The sequence below is a fragment of the Diadema antillarum genome, unplaced genomic scaffold (genome assembly GCF_040938485.1).
Source record: "Diadema antillarum isolate AM-2024a unplaced genomic scaffold, OU_Dant_1.0 seq00000796_RagTag, whole genome shotgun sequence".
NCBI classification, from domain to species: Eukaryota; Metazoa; Echinodermata; class Echinoidea; order Diadematoida; family Diadematidae; genus Diadema; species Diadema antillarum.
The window spans coordinates 253,331-272,354 of NW_027271681.1; the positions used below are offsets into that span (position 1 = coordinate 253,331).

At 37.0% G+C, this 19,024-nt stretch overlaps 1 protein-coding gene across 1 annotated transcript in view; it reads right to left on the reverse strand.

Moving 5' to 3' along the window:
- The window catches only part of LOC139739333 (SEC14-like protein 2), a 48,870-nt gene extending 31,053 nt beyond the window's left edge, over positions 1 to 17,817 (reverse strand). The window contains exons 1-3 of the mRNA XM_071649949.1: positions 17,749 to 17,817; positions 9,095 to 9,164; positions 8,374 to 8,417 (exon numbers count right to left, since the gene is read on the reverse strand). Of these exons, the coding sequence (XP_071506050.1) occupies positions 8,374 to 8,417; positions 9,095 to 9,164; positions 17,749 to 17,817 (183 nt within the window). The remainder of the gene's footprint in view (positions 1 to 8,373; positions 8,418 to 9,094; positions 9,165 to 17,748) is intronic.
- Positions 17,818 to 19,024: the final 1,207 nt, after the last annotated feature.

Consider the following 19,024-nt stretch of genomic DNA (forward strand, 5'->3'; position numbering starts at 1 on the left):
AATTCTGAGCTGCCTGGATGGTGTCAAAACTGCTCAAATTTCTGTGTGATCTTCCCAATCATACATGTATGTTTATGATATGCAATTTTGCTCATATGAAAAACTCAGTCACTACACCTGTGCTGCTATAGTGGGAAAGTTATAGTGATTTCCCACCTTGGAGACAGCACAAAATGCATGCCCTTGTTTTATAGGAAGCAGTATATCTTCATTAGGAGTTAATTTTGTGAATATTTATAATATCAGTCTTGAAAGGAAATGCTATGACCAGAAAAGGGAAGAGCATGCAAGTATCAAGTCGAAAAGAAATGACAACTCTTCTCAAATAGAATTTACCACCATAACAGTCTACCCTCCCCCCCCCCCCCCAAAAAAAAAGAAGAAATAGTCCTCGGTTAGGACTGCTTAGCAGTCTCTGACTTATTTACTATCTACAGATTGAATATTCAATAGCGCGACAGCATGGAACAAGTTTGTACTGTGCATACTAATGCCTACTAAGAGCGCATGTATCACTATCCTTGTACAGTACTCACAAAGCAATGCTTGTTTTGTTATGTTGGATTAGTCTATGGATGAATGCAGCCATTGTCATAATGTGGTTGTAGTTGGCAATGACTGGCACGCCTGCTTATTCAGGGTAAACACATCAAATCTGGGGTATACCATGAAATCTCTGGTTTGCATATGTCACATAAATCAACAATACCGCTGGGGCACATAGAAAGAATGAGCTATTTAATAGCCAGAACAAGGACAAAAATTCCCTAGATGAGCAGCTCACTTCTTGAATGGTTTTCTTCAACAAGCAACTCAGTGTTTTACTATCAACATAAGAAAGAAAAAAACAACCATTTAAAGAAATTATTTTTCTCAAGCGTTTCAATTTTCGGAAACATTTTCATATTTTTCAGTATCTACCACTATAAATGAAATTCTTTGTTGATTCAGGTCTTTTCCTTGCCAATAACTGAATAGAGTGAGTCAAGTGTGAAATTCATGTTTTTATGATAGTCCCCCCCCCCCCCCAAAAAAAAAAAAAAAAAAAAAAAAAATACACCGAAGAATAGGTATACCCTGATCTTACAAGGTATGGGCCAAAATTAACAATATGCAGGAAGGCTGCTTCATGTTAGTCAGCAAATTGGTTACTACTTTAACAGAGTGTGGACAAGTGAGTTCTGAACACACTGGAGAATTGAAAAGAAAATGCCAAATTGCACCCTTGAAAATTACAATAAATGGCAACACAGGAGGCAGTTATTTGATTGATGGCTGAAGCCATTTCTAAACATTGAATTTAGGCACCAAAGAGAAGGAGAAATCTGTGTTTTGTTGGCTCAAATTAACTAAACAAGAAACAAACAAACAAAATCCCTCTTTGCTGAAGAAGCAGTATCACCATGAGTATAAAAAAAGAACAATGGCTGTTCTGCGCACCTCAGTGCTCTGAAGCACTGTAATACATAATCACAGACGTGCTTGAAAGACACCCTGGTATTACAATCCCTTCTGAAAATCGCAAATGCTGGCCTTCCCATTAAATCACATTCACACATCTATTTCCAGCCATTATCACTCTCAGCGCACAAGGTTTTGTCATTCTTAGCTTAACAACAACAAACGAATGGTAACTATCATGACTTAATAATCATGTTTGAGCTTTCTATCCACATTGCAACTATTTGTCACCTTGTTTTACTATCCGCTCGATGTTTTGGTTTTGTTTTTTTAATGGCTGTACCCTATTTTGAGGGTGCAGAATCCAAATCTGGATTGCATATTGATAGAAAAGCTATAGCCGCACAGGTGCAGTGACCAAGTTTTTTTTTCTCTTTTTATATTAGCAAAATTACACATCATAAGGTTATGACTGGGAAGATCACACAGAAATTTTAACAGTTTTGACACCATCCAGGTAGCTCAGAATTGCAGTATAAATGATCACATGACTAGCACATCTCCTGCTTAAATATCCCTCACTGCCTTGAAACACTGGAATTCTAAAATACTTTGAGATTTTTTCTTTTATTTGGACAACAACAAAAAAAACTACTTCTCCCCTCAGACACTACTGGATACTGTATCAGATGATAATGTCGAATGAAAGACAAAATGTTTTCTTCCAGAAAATGCACCCTCAGTGATTGCTTGGACAGAACACATGTAGGCATACATCACCACCTTGGTCACATGATCAAGGCATGAACATGAGTTGCTATTGATAGTGACACCAACACCAATTGCTCTTCAATGAAGACCAATGTATCGAGCAAAGTCACTATCAATTGTAGCAATTTCCAGTACAATGCCCCAAACAGATCTTTTGCTCTTCCCAAAGGGTTCAACGAAAGTACTGTTCCGACACTGATTTAGTCAAAGCAATCCCAATTTACTTTATTTCGCTGTGCATTTTACCATTCTGTCGCTCCTGAGCTGCTGTTTTTACTACGTTAAATTGTCTCTCTTGGAATAAATTTTCTCCTTGAATAGCACAATAATCACATTCCTGCTCTCCAAGGACTACATTTGAATACTGAATCCAGGCATAAATGGTATTAATACAATCGACACGTCAACATTTTCAGTCACTTAGACTTTGAATGCATAACACATAAAAGGTATATCAATATCGCCTCTAACTCTTTCCCAATTCTTCGTTTTTTTCTTTGTGAGTCAAAATGAAGGAGAAAAATTCTTGTAAGCTCAGATAGTATTACCTTCCTTTAGAAAATAATAATAATTTAATCTTTTAAGCCTTCAATGTACATTACATGAACTCCTAACAGGTGCCACATTTCAACCATCACTGATTGAGAACTTGTAAGTCAATGAAATGGAGAGAGTTTCAATGGTCCTTGAAAAGTTTTCTTTAGCCCGTTGAGGACGAGTAAAGAGTATACTCAGACAGGTGTGTATGGGAAATGCGTGTTGTTGCAAAATCAGTCCATCCCTAACGAGTTAAACTAAAAAAATACTGAATATTGTATGGTGTTATGTGTTCTCATTAAAACAGTAATATTAGTCGCAACTGCACAACGCAAATCTGGGGGGTGTTTCATCACGTTAGTCAGTGCTGACAAGTTGTCAGTCTCTGACAATCACCATGGTAACAGTCAGTGACCAGAGCATCTCAGCCAATCAAAACCAAGGATTTTGCTGAAATTGCCAGTGACTGACAACTTGTCAGTGCTGACTAAATTGATGAAACACCCCCCTGAGAAGGTGAGGATGTCATTGTCTCACATGTATGATGAAAATTTATCAGCTACAAGGTATTACGTTGCTACTGGATCTTGTTTTACCAAGAACTTCATTACTAAAATTAGATACTTCTGCATCAATGTCTATCAATTCCTGTCTAAGCATTTGCTATCAAAGTTACTGCTGAACAATAACCATCCCTCAACAAACATAAACTGTATACGCCATATATTTCGGGAGTCTAAATTTTCGCAAACCGGGAATTCCAGATGATTTCGCGAGTCGTTAAATTTGCGATCGTAGAGTCCTGTACTGAACGGAGAAATGTACACGTGTATGTAACATTCACATCGGGATTAGAGTCATATTTTTGCATGCCTTTGATTTTGCGAATAACACCAGACTCGCAAAATTTGTGAAAATAAAAACCTCACAAAATATTCGGCATATCCAGTATCCTAACAGGTGTGTTTGTCATGGAAGACATGCGCAACAAAGTCTTTCGTCCTATTTCACACATTAACAGGGATGTTTATGTCCACTGAAATCCTCTCTCCACCCTCCCCACCACAGACAATGTACAAATGTACATCCATGGAGCTTGTACATTTGTAGCTCAATGGTACACCAAAGCAACTAGAATCGGTCTATGGGTGGAAGAAAATAACAGGATTTTACTCCACAGGCTCATTCAATTTTGTGGTGACGAGTCTGAATTCAGGACTGCAGGCTAATATTTTTGTTTTCTTTCTTTTTTTCTTTCTTCCTTTCCATCTGGTTCATTTCCCTTCCATTCAAGTTTGCCAGGCCAGATTTCAGTTTGGCTCTGTGCCAGGTTGTTGGTTCAACGAAAGAGTTGTCCCATCATGTGGCAAGGGAACTTGGCATCGCAAATACAATAGTACTTTATGCGGTTGAAATGGATAAATATGTGCTCTCACGTTAATTGAATTTCACCTGTTTGTAGCAAAGGAGTGAGAGGGGAGAAAAAAAAAAGGTGCACTTATCGTGCAACTCACTCCTAGTACAGAATTAAGGTTTCCAAACAACTTCCATAAGCGTGGCAGTTGATACACTAAAAGCTGTTTTGATTATGTGGTTAGAAATGTGTTTCTGAAATGCCAAAAGAAAAGTGTGATTGCAAATGCATTTGAACCAAAATGGCATATTTGTAGAGTTGATAAATGCAAAGTCATTTTGAAATGCATCAGATAGCTCTCGGACCAGCCTACACCAACCATGGCCAACTACATTGTACACAGCTGCTCCATGGGTCAAACTGTGCAATGGAAGTGCACAGTGACAAGGTCTTCCAATGGACTGATGAAAGAGTTGATAAACATTACACCTCGAGAAACGAGATCTGAGCGACATTTGCAAACACCTTTTGATAGTGGGTGTTAAATTTTTATGCATTTCAAACATGGAAAAGTTGATAAACACATCCATAGACAACAGTGTTCTAAGGAGAGGGGGTGACAAATGGTAATTTAAATCAATGCCCACTTGAAGTGTGCATTTATGACACTGATATTTCTCCCTCAATCACAACCTTTTCATTTTTTATTTACTAAAGATGTTCTCGATGAAGTTTAGACCTTCCTGTAATGATGTCAGACCCTTTGAATCAAAATGTAACTAAAATGTACAATAGAGGTCAAGGTTCATCACATAGGTAAACTAGATGAGATAATCTTCTTTAATCACTCTCCTCATTTTTATGCACTTTTCTCCCGCTGTGTTCCCAGAACATACATTGTATGCCTTATAATGTGCTCAACATTTAACAATTGACTACTACAAATTATTCTGACGTTCAAAATGGAGGAGTTTTCCACATATACTTTCGTAAATACATTTGTAGTTCATATTTGCACTGGAATTATATCAACATTGAAAGATAAAAGTTGATTACAGTATCATCATAGCATAAATGCTACATTATTTATCCGCAGTTTTCATGATCACCATACTCAATATTCCCATCAATGTTCACATTTACATTTGTACAGGAATGTGCTCTGAAAAGATGATGAAAACAAACTGCACTTTCCATGTCGATAGATCTATTTCAAATATGAAATGAAAATAGGTAACAGGCATGAAGAAAGAATTAGAGGAAAAAAAATTAAAACAGAGAGAGGGAGGGATGGAGGCAAAAAAAAAAATTATGTAGATGGAGACACAGATGTACATGTATGTATGTACATGAATATAGATAGATAGATAGATAGATATATAGATAGTCAGACAGATAGATAGATAGATAGATAGAGACAGATAGATAGTCAGACAGATAGATAGATAGATAGTATAGATAGATAGACAGATAAATAGATAGACAAACAGAAAGATAGATAGATAGATAGATAGATAGACAGACAGATAGATAAATGGATAGGGAGAGAGAAACTGAGCGAAGCTTGTGTAACATTACCCTAATCAAGTAAGCCTTTGGCTGTGTGGGTATTTCTTTCTCTTTTTTTCTTTTCTTCCTTTTTTTTTTTTTTTTTTGATTTGCTACCATAATACTCAACAATCCTCCATGCCCCAATAATTCCAGACCATGGCTTTGTCCAAGGAGGAAATGAAAGCTATGAGTAGGGGTGAAGGGAGGAAAAAAAAAAGTCTTGTCAGATATCACAACTGTGTGACACAAAGACTACAAAACAAGTGTTATGTACAAGGCAGCTTGCCTATTGCTCAACATGATGTGAAGTTCAGTCTGGACAAATGTGAACAGACCCCCTGGTTTCCTGCAGGCTAAACTGTCCCATTATATAAGAACATTCTGTGACAATGAATAGACTACCAGAACTTCAGGTTTTTTGTTGTTGTTGTTGTTGTTGTTGTTGTTGTTGTTGTTGTTGGCAATATAATGACGTCGGATTTGCACTATCAAATCGTCAAATGGTAGCAGAAGGCTGTTTTGACACTGAAGTAATACAGCCTACAATGTTTGGCAAAATTTCCATTTATACATGTAGTTTAATTCTTGACTCTCTCACACTTCACAACCTAAAAAAAAAAAAAAAAAAAAGTTTTCTGGCTTCTTATTCCTTTTTTTTTCTTCTTAAACCAGAAAATGGTACACCAGAAATACATTGTAAAACCAGAAATATTCCCATGCATTTCAATTTCATGAATTTTTCAAGAGCCAAGATTAGCAAAATTAAAATGCATGCAAAAGTTCTTGTCTACATTTTATGAATTGAATGCCAATAGCAATTTGAAGAAAATGTCATGTTGCAAAAATATCTTGCTTTACAGCATATGTACTTGTTTTAATGCAAAGTGTGATTATGCCAATGCAAATGGGCCTCGTATCTATGCTGTCTCTAGAAAAGTATGCTTGATTGAACCAACTCTCACTACATTTGTTTTAAAACATCTCATTTTTAATACCCAAGCACTGTAACATTACATCAGCTACAAATGTGTATCTCTGAAATACCCTAGCCATCTCTCGTTTGTAAATATTTTCATTTGTTAAAGGGTGTGTACAGTTCTGGTCGAGGTGAAGATTTAGCTTTTAACGTTTTGTGAGATATTCAGAAACCACTCTATGAGATGTCAAAGAGCATGCGGTTCTAGGGGTATCAAAAGTTTATTTGATGAAAATCGGTTTTGAAATGGCCGAGATATCCAAAAACAAGGTGAAACAAAGAGATACTAATAAAGTTGGGGCATGTCGCCTTTTATTATTAGCACTTTTTTGGATATCTCAGCCATTTGAAAATGACCAATTTTCATCAAATAAATGTTGAATCCTTCTTGAAATCACATGCTCTTTCATATTTCATAAGAGGCTTTTCATTATCTCACTTAGGAATATTCAAAACATGAATCCCTACCTCAACCAGTACTGTACGGTCCCTTTAAGTTCTGTCTGTTGTCATAAGTTTTGGATAGAAAGCAACTGACAAACAGATTCATCCCAATGCATGTCAACTACTACCATCTATTTTCAACAACGATGTTCTAAAAAAATAGTGAAAATGGCAGCACAGCTCTGACATCGTGCCCAGCATTTTTCAAACTTTATTAAACAGGATTTTTCAACTCCACTGTGACAATGTGTTTTTCAGTGTCCATGCTCAAAACACCTTTCACCATGGATTATTATTTTTTTCTGCATGTGAATATCTCTTTGGCCCGACCGATGCTTTCAAACATTATGCAGTACCCTGGCAAACAATAATGGGGGGGGGGGGGGGGGGGTGGACAGTGAGCCTCATGCTCACCTGAGCATTACTGTCTTACTGTAAACAACCACGGCAGTACACAGATATTATTGTAAATAGCAGACAAGTGGGGTACCAAGCTGAATTCAGTGAACCGAGCTGGAACAGCTATGGTACCATTCATATATAAAATAATTTACTCTTGTCATATCCCATACATCTCTCAAGAAAAATATTTCATTGTTCTCAAAAATCTGTAACTGATAACTCTGTACATAACAACCACAGGATGTACATGCAAAAAAAAAAAAAAAAAAAAAAAAAGGTATCATCAAATTTTAAAACCAAGGTCAGTAAAGCTGAATTTGTGTTGAATACAGATGACAATATTTTGGCATGTTGTCAAATTGGCAAATTATCAGACTACCTACAAATTTCTTCAAAATACAACAACTGCAAAGTAAATGAAATATGAGATAAAGTGCACCACACACTTAGCTCTGGCTGCCATTCTATTGTGTTGCCAAAGAATTCTAAAAACGAGTTAGTTATGGACCCTTTGGGCTTTGCCCCCTGCCAAGGTTAAGTAGGGCTAGCATGAACCTAAATACTCTCTTTCCTATGTGGAAGATTCTTTCCAGATTTTAACCAAGATGAATAACATCTGCATTTTTTTCTGAATGAAGATGAAAATATGAAAATATATATGCCATGATGATCAGCAGTGTGCAACTGAAATCTAAAGCATGTGAACTTTTCTTTTTTCTTTTAAAAATAAAGAAGGAAAACTATTATTTGCAATCCAGTCATTTACATTTTTTTTTTACTAGAGGACATACAAGTTTATGTCGCTTGTCACTTTTACACAAAACACTTACACAATGTATATTCATGCAAACCTGAACTTACGTTAGAAGAGATTTCAAGTTGTATACTTGCTTTTGGATTACACATGTAGTACTATGAATGTGGACAGAACACTTACTTTTCTGAAGAGTCCCTCAGCTTTCTTGATGTCAAACCTTTTGGCTGATGACAGAAAATAATAAAGAAAGAGGAAACATTCGCTCATTATAAAGATTAATGCACCATACAGTATAATAAACAAAATATCATCATTACTAGGGCACTACAGCAAATTGGAAGAAAGTTCTGACTGTCACAATGATGTTGGATAATGTTAAAGGTACCTGAAGATATGCAAACAGGATGAAAAATTTAATCATGGTATAAATTCAGCTAAAACGAATACAAGTTACAAAGAACAAATCTTTTATCATTTTCAGATTTTTTATCAATCTTTCAAGGGGAGACAGTTGCTTGATCGTTCATAATTATAAACTTTTTTATCACTCTTCATGAAGTCACTGTCTACAAAATAGGTGAAAGACAATGTGACCTAAGAAAAAGGCAGGAGTTTACGAATTCAAAATAAAAGGAACATATAATTCATTAAATATTCTTTTTTTATATTATAAAATCTATGATATCAAGGAACATTACTCAACGATTTAAACAGCCCAAACACTCTTTTAAGTCTATTGTACATTGCTTAATTACTCATATGAAAGTTTTCATATGACATATTCTTGCTTTGTACACTCATGTATTTCTATACCTTAATAGTTTTTGTAATTCTTTTAAATATTGTTCAATAAATAATGACATAAAGAATACAAAATAGTTAATCTTCTAGGAAAACATACCTCTGAGAAACCTGCGTAACCAAAAGTCATCGTGGTATGGCTGTATGACATCCGACACTCGCTCCTTAAACTGTCAAACAGAGACATGTGACATAAAAATTAGGCAAATTTAGTGCTTTTCAACCTGTCAATTTCAATTGTCCAGCAATGAAATTTAAAAAGAAGTCCTGACTTTATTCAGCTTTTCTAAATATTATTGGCAGAATTTAAGTGTCAGCACACAACTCAACACTTGGCTCAACTATCATATTCTGCTATCAATTTCGCATACAAATATTTAATCACTGACTTTTATCCCTACTGCCAATTTGAACGGGTGTCATTGTATCACCTTAAACAAGTTTACCAAGCAAAGCTTGTTATCTCTACTTGTTTGCTCCTGGGAAACAATTTACTGCCAGGTTTTACCTCTTCAGAAAAGATAGTATAGCACTGTGGGTTGAATAAAATTGAATTTATATGATCCTGCTGTTGTCACTACACAATTAATTTCATTTCGACCTTGACATAAACATGATCGAGATGTTAAGAATTGTGTGTTAAAAGAGGAAGGGTGGGACCATGATATAAAGGCTACCCGCACGTATACATTCAAAAACAAACACGTAAAGGAACAAAAAAAGAGGATTCTAAATGTGCGACGTTCAGGCTGAATAGACCTGTTTCATAAGCAGCATTAAAGGGGTGATATAGTTTTGGTTGAGATTGGGGGATTCAGATGTCAACTTTTTGCAAGATAATTAGAAACCACTTATGAAATGTGATAAAACATACAATTCTAAGGGGAATTCAAATTTCATTTGATAGAAATTGGAGTGAAAAGTAAAACAAACTGGTCCTACTAAACGGTGGGTCCCACCTTTCATTAACCTCTTTGTTTTTTGGATAAAATTATCTCAGGAGGAAATTTTTAGTTGGCATGAATCTTTCGCAAACAACCAAGATTCATGACAGTAAAACACACACACACACAAATGTTTGTCTACACAATGCACTGAATGCCAGTACACTGTTGCATCACACCATCTTGAATGCCAATTTGCGAAAGTTTCATGCCAAAAAAAAAGGACGTCAGCTCAAATGTGCTTAAATTTCATATCATGAACCTTTCTGGTTGTAGCTCAGACACAATCAAGCATGCAAACATGAAATACTATGGTATCATTGTCACCTCACGCGTGTCCAATCCACACGCAAACCAATGAATGGGCATACATAATGAGAGTTGTCATTTGAATAGAACTACATGTATCACTGAGCACTATCATCATAGATCCATTATTGTGCATCCATTGGACATGGATGTTCGAGACAAACGACATTTCATATGCAGAATTCTGATTCAGTATCCACTTCAGGGTCAAGCTGGAACTTAACATGAATACTGATTACTTTATGGTGTAATAACTTCCAGGAAAGGACATTCTGATTAGTTTTTTTCATTAATTGGGTTGGAGGTACAGCTACCAAAACCCAGCCGAGTTTGTACACTACACCCATAGAGATGAATAATGGCATATGGATATCATGCAATTTACAAGATATAATGTAAAACCAGACATTTAAAGAGGCATGAAACTTCTGGGCATTGAAGCTGACAGTCTTTTACACACATGAAATTTTCATGAATCACTGACTATTACAAAATTACAAGAGTAGCATATGTACCAGTACTCGTTTGTGAAAACAAAAACTTTCGCATGCATTTTACTTTCATGAATCGCGGCTCCTTGCAAAATGATACAGTTGTATGTGAAAGCTTTGTGCATCCAAAGGTTTCCTGTTTTGCAGTAACCCTCACAGGATCCCTAGTTCAATATATTTCAATGCTATTGCACACACAAAAGTGACTATGGGTTTAAAAGATATAAGTTCAAACACAATACAGCATTACAGATGGCTACTCCCTTTGCAAGATACTGGAAAGTAAGATATTTTCGTGGTGGCTTCTTTTCCCCGCATGCAATTTCATGAATTGCTGAGCACTGTAATTCAATAGATACAGTGAAAACAAGAACTTTCACATGCGTTAGAATTTTGCAAATCGTGGCTCTCACAAAATTTGTGAAATTGAAATACATGCAAACACGTTTGGTATTACAGTAGTGTAGAAAATTTGCTTGAATGTGAAAAAAGTGGGGGAAAAAATCTCGACATGTGGGATGACTTGTCGAAGACTATCTAGCAATGTATCACTTGCGTAAATAATCAATTCTGAGTGATACACACCATTAAAACCAAAACAACAAATTATTTCCTTGTCAACAAGGACATGACTAGGAGAGCAAACATCCATCCGTACACACACACACACACACACACACAAACACAGACAAATATGAAACAGAAGTATTAAAGACCCATTTGCCCTTACAAATGAACTTTGACAATGGTATTGCACCTGAAAGCAATGCAGGGCACTCTGATTTACCTCAGGCAGTTTTTGTCTGCTTCGACAAGAACAGGAATAAAAGAAATCTAACAGAATGGACTGCATTCACATAGAAGACAAAATTTCACAAGGCATACCATCTATTCAATTACCATGATGTGTTGGTGTGTTGTAGAGATGGGGGAGGGGCGGAGAAAAGGTCAATATATTTCTGGGGCAATTATATTCACCAAGTGAGCAGCTCAGTTCGGTCAAAGCCTCGCACTACTTCCAAACTTTAACCCGTTGAGGACGGACTGATTTTGCTACAACACGCATTTCCCATAGGCACCTGCCCGAGTATACTCGGGACTTGTCTTCAATGGGTTAATATGTGTGCTCAACCATGGAAATTTCAACACTGCTCAAAAAAAAGAAGAAGATGAAAATAACCACATTCACATGCACAAGATAGCAGGATGACGATCTCACTCCAAATCTCAAGATTTTTTACATGAGTTCACATCACAGTCAGAAATAGTGAGAATGACAATCACGCTCCAAATCTCAAGATTTTTTTGCAAGCATTCACATGGACAGAAAAGCCCATTAATTGTCAATCAATAAATCAATTATCTATTCTTCTTGCGCCTCAAAGTAGCACAGTGATCACGCTTACATAATACTTTTTTAAACATAATTTGTCATTTGTTAGAACGTATGAATTTCTAGCTGTGGTAACATTGGGCAAAGACTTGTCAAAAATTGTCAGATACACCATTCATAAAACACGCTTCTAAATCACAATTATTTCATCTGATATACACTTTGTATTCCTAGCTTTACTAGATACATAGATCATACAATTTATCCGATGATTTTGAAGCAATGAACATGTAACAAACATTGTTAAAGTGCACAAAATAGACAAAAGCTGCCCTAAAAAAGTTATGCACTGGATAGACACCACTGTAAACAACATTGATAATACTTACAGGTTCTCTTCACAAGAAATCATAACCAATTGATATTTCATTGACACATTTTGTGTTGCAAAATCAGACAAAATACGTCTTTCTTTGTCCTACAAGTTCTTTTAAGTCAAACGATAAAAGCTTGACTTTAGAAAAAGAATTAAATGAACATGAAAAATATAATGCGTAATCTATTTACATCCCCGTCATAGGTATGGGATGAATTGAAACATCCTAATTCCCTCTCCTCCCCTTCACCACTCTCTTCCCATTATTTTCCTCCCCTCTCTCTTCCAATTCTTTTCTTCCTCTCTCCCCTTATCCTTTGCTCTCCTTCAATACTTTTCGTCCACTTTCCTACAATTTTTTTTTCCTCTCTTCTCTTTCTACCCTACTCCTACCCTCTCTCCCCTACCCTCCTCCTCCATTGCCCTCCTATCCTTCACTCTCATCATTGTATCTTCCTCCATTCTTTTTCCATCCTCTTCTTGCCCTTTCTCCCATCCTTTACTCTCCTCCAACCCTTCACCTCCACTCTGCTCCCATCCTTTTTCGCCCCTCTCTTCCTCCTACTCCTCCCCTCTTTTCTATCTTCTTCATTCCCTCTCTTCCTTCTCTTCCTCTCCATGTCCTTCACATTATTTTTTCCCTTCTCTTTCCATCCTATTCCTTCATTCTTTCCATCCTCTTCCTCCCCTCTCCTCCCATCCTTTTCTCTCTTCCAACTGTTCACCTCCACTCTGCTCTCATTCTTTTTGTCCATTCTCTTCTCATTCTATCCTCCACTCTTTCCATCCTCCTCACCCCTCTCCTCTTTCTTTCCTCCTCCATGTCCTTCACATTATTTTTCTTTTTCTTCCCATCCTACTCTTTCATTCTCTTTCCAGTATCCTTCACTCTCCTTCTCTTCTCCCCAGCATCCTTCCTATTTTCTGTCTCGCTTCTGTCTTTCCATCCTGCTGACTGCAATCTCTTAGCTTCCATTCTCTTCTCTTCATCATTTTCGTCCTCCACTCTCCCACCCTTAGCCATTCCTTATCATCCCAAGTTCCTCATCTCGATACACACAAGAACATAATAAAAAGAAAATACACAAGTCATAATCACACAGAAAACACACACATTAATTTGCTTTACAGAAGAAACAGAAAAAAAATGCAGATATTTTTGTCTTCTTCTTTCATATTCTCTTCATTCTATTCATTCATAAACATGGCATTAAAAGGTATCAACTTCATTTCACATGAAAATTCATATCTTTAATTAACCCATAGGACGAGTCCCTTTAGTATACTCGGGCCAGTGTCTATTAAAAGGGAAATGCAGGTTGTAGCAAAATCAGTTCACTGGCAACGGATTAAAGGAGACCTCCATATGATATTTTGAACAAAAATTGGTCATACTTGGCAGAACAGAGTTCCAAAATTCATAGTGATAGGGATGAGCAATCAGAATGTTGGCAAGATTTATAAAACAAATCACAGTGAACAAGGACGATGACATAGCAGCTTAACATTGATGAGAATGCTTGAATGGGTGCCCAAGCAAGAGAACAAAAGAAGAAAGCATGCATAAATTCTACACCTATAGGTGAATTTGTTAAGCAAGTGGTACTGTAACAGAACTATAATTGTTACATTACTGGAATGTTTAAAGGGACTGTACAGTACTGGTTGAGGTGGGGATTCATCTTTTGAACATTCCTAAGTGAGATAATGAGAAACCTCTTGTGAAATATGAAAGAGCATGTAATTTTAAGAAGGATTTAACGTTTATTTGATGAAAATTGGTTTTCGAATGGCTGAGATATCCAAAAAAGTGATAATAATAAAAGGCGACAGGCCACGCCTTTTATTAGGATCTCTTTGTTTCACCTTGACTTGTTTTTGGATATCTCAGCCATTTCAAAACCGATTTTCTTCAAATAAACTTTCGATACCCCTTAGAATTGCATGCTCTTTGACATCTCATAGAGTGGTTTCTGAATATCTCGCAAAACGTTAATTTAAGCTAAATCCTCACCTCGACCAGAACTGTGCACACCCTTTAAAGGGACTGTACAGTACTGGTTGAGGTGGGGATTCATGTTTTGAACATTCCTAAGTGAGATAATGAGAAATCTCTTATGAAATATGAAAGAGCATGCAATTTTACGAAGGATTCAACATTTATTTGATGAAAAGTGGTTTTCAAATGGCCCACATATCCAAAAAAGTGATAATAATAAAAGGCGACAGGCCACGCCTTTTATTAGGATCTCTTTGTTTCACCTTGTTTTTGGATATCTCAGCCATTTCAAAACCGATTTTCATCAAATACTTTTGATACCGCTTAGAATTGCATGCTCTTATAGAGTCTCATAGAGACATCTCATAGAGTGGTTTCTGAATATCTAGCAAAATGTTAAAAGCTAAATCCTCACCTCAACCAGAACTGTACATACCCTTTAAGCCTCATATATGTCATCAACCTTGTTCAGTATATGTTTTGGGTTTTACAGAGTACAGCTGAACAATTTGTATTGGTTATCCTGCTCAAAGACCATACTAAATTCCACAGATCTGTACATGAAACAATTGATTAATGTACACACAGTTCTGTACATGTATTACCAAATCTGAAATTATATAAGTATTCTGGAAGCCCCTTTAATGTGAAACCATGAGGTAAGTATAGTATAAATGTAGTACAGAGAGGAGCTCTTTGTGATCCATACTTTACAGTGTGGCATAATTGGGGGGGGGGGATTTCTTTTGTTTAATGCAAGAATGGCCAAGAAAGGGATTAGGTACTGAAATGCCAGGAATGCCACAAAGTCTCTCCTTTTTCCACTAGTTAAATTTTCGGTCACAGATCTGCAACTCTTTTGAATAGCAAACATTATTTGATTTTACAGTCCAGTATCCACAGTATTATGTCTGCATAAAATCGCTCCCTTGCACCACACTGAACATTTCACAATATCATGTACTGTAGTACATCTCTTCAACCTTTTTTTCTTGCATGTTCATACAAAACCAGGGGCGGATCCAGGAATTTCATAAAATGGAGGCACCTTTATAAAATTAATGAGGGGCACAAGTGCCCCCTCCCCATTTTTTTGTTTTTATTTCTTTTGTATTAACACAAAATAAAGAGGGGAGCACACCTGATGCACCCCCCCCCCTTCCCCCCGATCAGCCACTGCACAACAGACTTTTCTGAAAATCTGTTTAGAAATAAATGCAAGGGACCTTGGTGGCTATAGGTCTACATTGCATTAATTTCCCTCAATTTGCTCAACAAGATCACAGAATAAAATGTTACCAGACACATTCACATCTAGCCTCACATTTACTTGTACTCTGTCCTACACTTCATTGCAACATTATGCCCTTACAAAATGGCACAAAGGGTCAAAGGTCACATGTTCTTCTTCCAATCATTTCAATCCATGATTTTCCATTTCAAGAAAAGCAGCCTTCAAATCTGCAGACATCTGAAATTTTGCATCAGTGCAAAGAAAATGATTTTGTAGACTTGCTACTTTCAAAAAATAAAAATCTAAACATTTTTTGCAGTTATTTCAAATCTGAAATAATTTCCTTATTCAACCCTTCAATCCATTTACAGTGTATCTTCCATTGATATCAAATGATGGGGTTCTTCTCAATCAAATAACAAGTACCCTGGTAAGTATGTCAATATCATTTGCAGCACATATCTCACATTGCTTAATGTTTAAACATCACTCCATGTTCAAGTTGAATGAATCAAGAATTCACAAAACAGAGAGGCTTGATCAAAATCACACACATACATAAAGGTTTCCTATGAAGCAGTGATTTTTGTTGCAATCACCCAAAAATGCAAGGTGATGATAACAGCAGACTGTATCTTACAAGCCCCAACCCCCCCCCCAACAGTCGTACTCACAAATGTTGCTCTGATTCTTCTCTTTCATTTACAAACAATGAATATTTAATAACCAGCATTTTCACATCAAATTAAATGTCAATGATGATTTATCTGGATGAGTGTTCATGGCTAAATTGCCAACCAAAATCACGATTTTAGAACACCCTTTAGATACAAACTGGTGACTTAGCAGTTGGGATTTTTTTTAACCTGAAAGCCATACACTTACATACGGTAATTTGATTATATATGGTATGCAGTTGTGAGCATTCTCAATACTTAGCGCAACTGTGAAGGCCAGTGACCGTTAAGTATATTCGTCACCTTCATGTTTATTTTGATTAATAGCTCTCTAGATTTCAATCTATTCAATTTTCCTGTTTGTTAAACTTTCACATCAAGAAAATAAATAAAAATAAAGTTTCTCTGTACATATAAAGATGTCAGGAGTTGTGTGTGAGATTGCAAAATCAATGACAACGCAACGTGCAGTCTCAAACAAGATTTTATCAAGTCTGTCGGTCAATAATCAAGAGGTACAGATTTTAACAACTAATCAACAAGAAGGTCTAAGCAAATGTTGATCGTAATTACTCTGACTAGTAATCAATTCCATTCGAAAAGTCTTCAGCACTCATGCACACAAACAGGGAAGGGTTAAAAAAAGTTTCAAAGCTGAGCTGAGTCTGCACTGTGTGGTAAATTTACACTGTATTGGCATAGCCTAGTGAATGCAGACTATTACAGTAATCAAATTTTAGAAATCCAACTTTACTCGTTAAAGGACAAGTTCACCTTCATAAACATAAGGATTGAGAGAATGCAACAATATTAATAGAACACATCAGTGAAAGTTTGAGGAAAATTGGACAATCGATGCAAAAGTTATGAATTTTTAAAATTTTTGTGTTGGAACCGCTGGATGAGGAGACTACTACAGCTTGTGAGTCATATGCGTACAACAGTATAAAGAAAATGTAAAAGAAAATTCAACATATTTTCACTTTTTTCGCATAATAAAAGAGCTCTTGACTTGCCTCTTTCTAAAGGCAGGGGGAATAATATTGCCCATAACATTTGTCGGTAACGAGTCAGGGGAATGTGCACTTTTTTCAAAAGATGGAATTTTGTGAAATTCTCTTTATATTTTCCTTATATTGTTGTACGCAAGTTATTCATACACAGCAGTAGTCTTCTCATCCAGCGGTTGCTGCACAAAAATTTTAAAAATTCATAACTTTTGAACGGATTGTCTGATTTTCCTCAAACTTTCAATGATGTGTTCTACTAATATTGCTACATTCTCTCAATCCTTATGTTTATAAAGGTGAACTTGTCCTTTAAATAGTATCGCCTTGAGTATCTAATGATCTATGCCAGACGAACGACTGCTGCAAAACCCATGACCATACCTTCAAAAATTGCTCATATTGCTTTGATGTAATTCCAAGCTGTTCCGCTGAAACTGTTGGTGAACTCATGATCGTATGTGCCTCTTATACTTCTGAGTCGGGAAGTCGGGCGTTGAATCAGTCTGCAAGAATCTTCAGTCTATTGAAGGAGGCAGACTTAATCAGAAGAAGAAGAAGAGTGTGGGGGCAAGCTTGAGCAGAATACTGCACTGGCACAGCACAGTGCACAAAACACGGCACGGTGTCTGCAGTGATGTAATCGCGAAGGACTCACTGAGCACCTTTACCCCTGCACGTTACGTCCGTACCTGGGCGTGGGAACAACAGTGATGTGAGTTTTCCTTGCAATAGAGGCACTCAGGCTCAGCCTTTTACTTAGGTTCCAGTCTCATCGGTCCTCGGCACGAACTGATTACACACGTCTATTGATTAACTCCGTACCATAAGATCCATAGACAGTTTCCAAACCTCGGTAATCGGGTTGAATACCAACGGTTACGAGAACAATTGTCCTTGTGCATGTGGAGGAATACGCAACGAGAGAGAGGGAGCGGGCTGATCCTGTCCGAAAAATGATGTGTACGTACCGACCGACCGTAGCAGAGGACGTCGAGACCTGCGTGTTCTCTATCATATCGCAGCCAGTGCCGTATCGCAGCTAGCCCACCGCAGATCATCGAAGCGTGAGACGTATTTACAACTAATTGTCTCAATGTAGTCGTTTTGTTGCTTTCTTCAAAATCCATCCCGCACCGTAGCGTGCGTAATCGCCATTTTCCCGGGAAAAAATACTTGTAAGTCCCTGCGAAACCACTAAGTCCATCGTGTTTACAATGAAGGGAGAGAGTGAAGGCAAGAAGGTATTCAACGCAGTGCAGTGTACACTGATGATATGAGTAGCAATGTGAACGGAGCTAGTTACAGGTCATTCATACAGACAGTGGGAATGAATGGGAATCGCTACTGGATGTGTCTCATAACGTCCGAGGACGACTCCTAATCCTTGTGATATTGTCACTCTTGTCTCTCTAGACCTTCTACTTCGTTAAGAAACTAGACGCTAACTTTCTGATGCCAGAGTGACGTCGCTCTCTAAAATTTAGTGGATGCTACGACATACGTATTATTTCGCTTCGTTGCCCAAGTTAAATTGAACATCATTCTTCGCGCCGCGATTCACAGCAAGCAGTGCAGTTGTTAGAAAGATCCGTCTGTCCGGAGGACTCTTTAATATTTTGCCATTGACGCTGTCCTCCGTGAGGGGATCCGTGAAGCC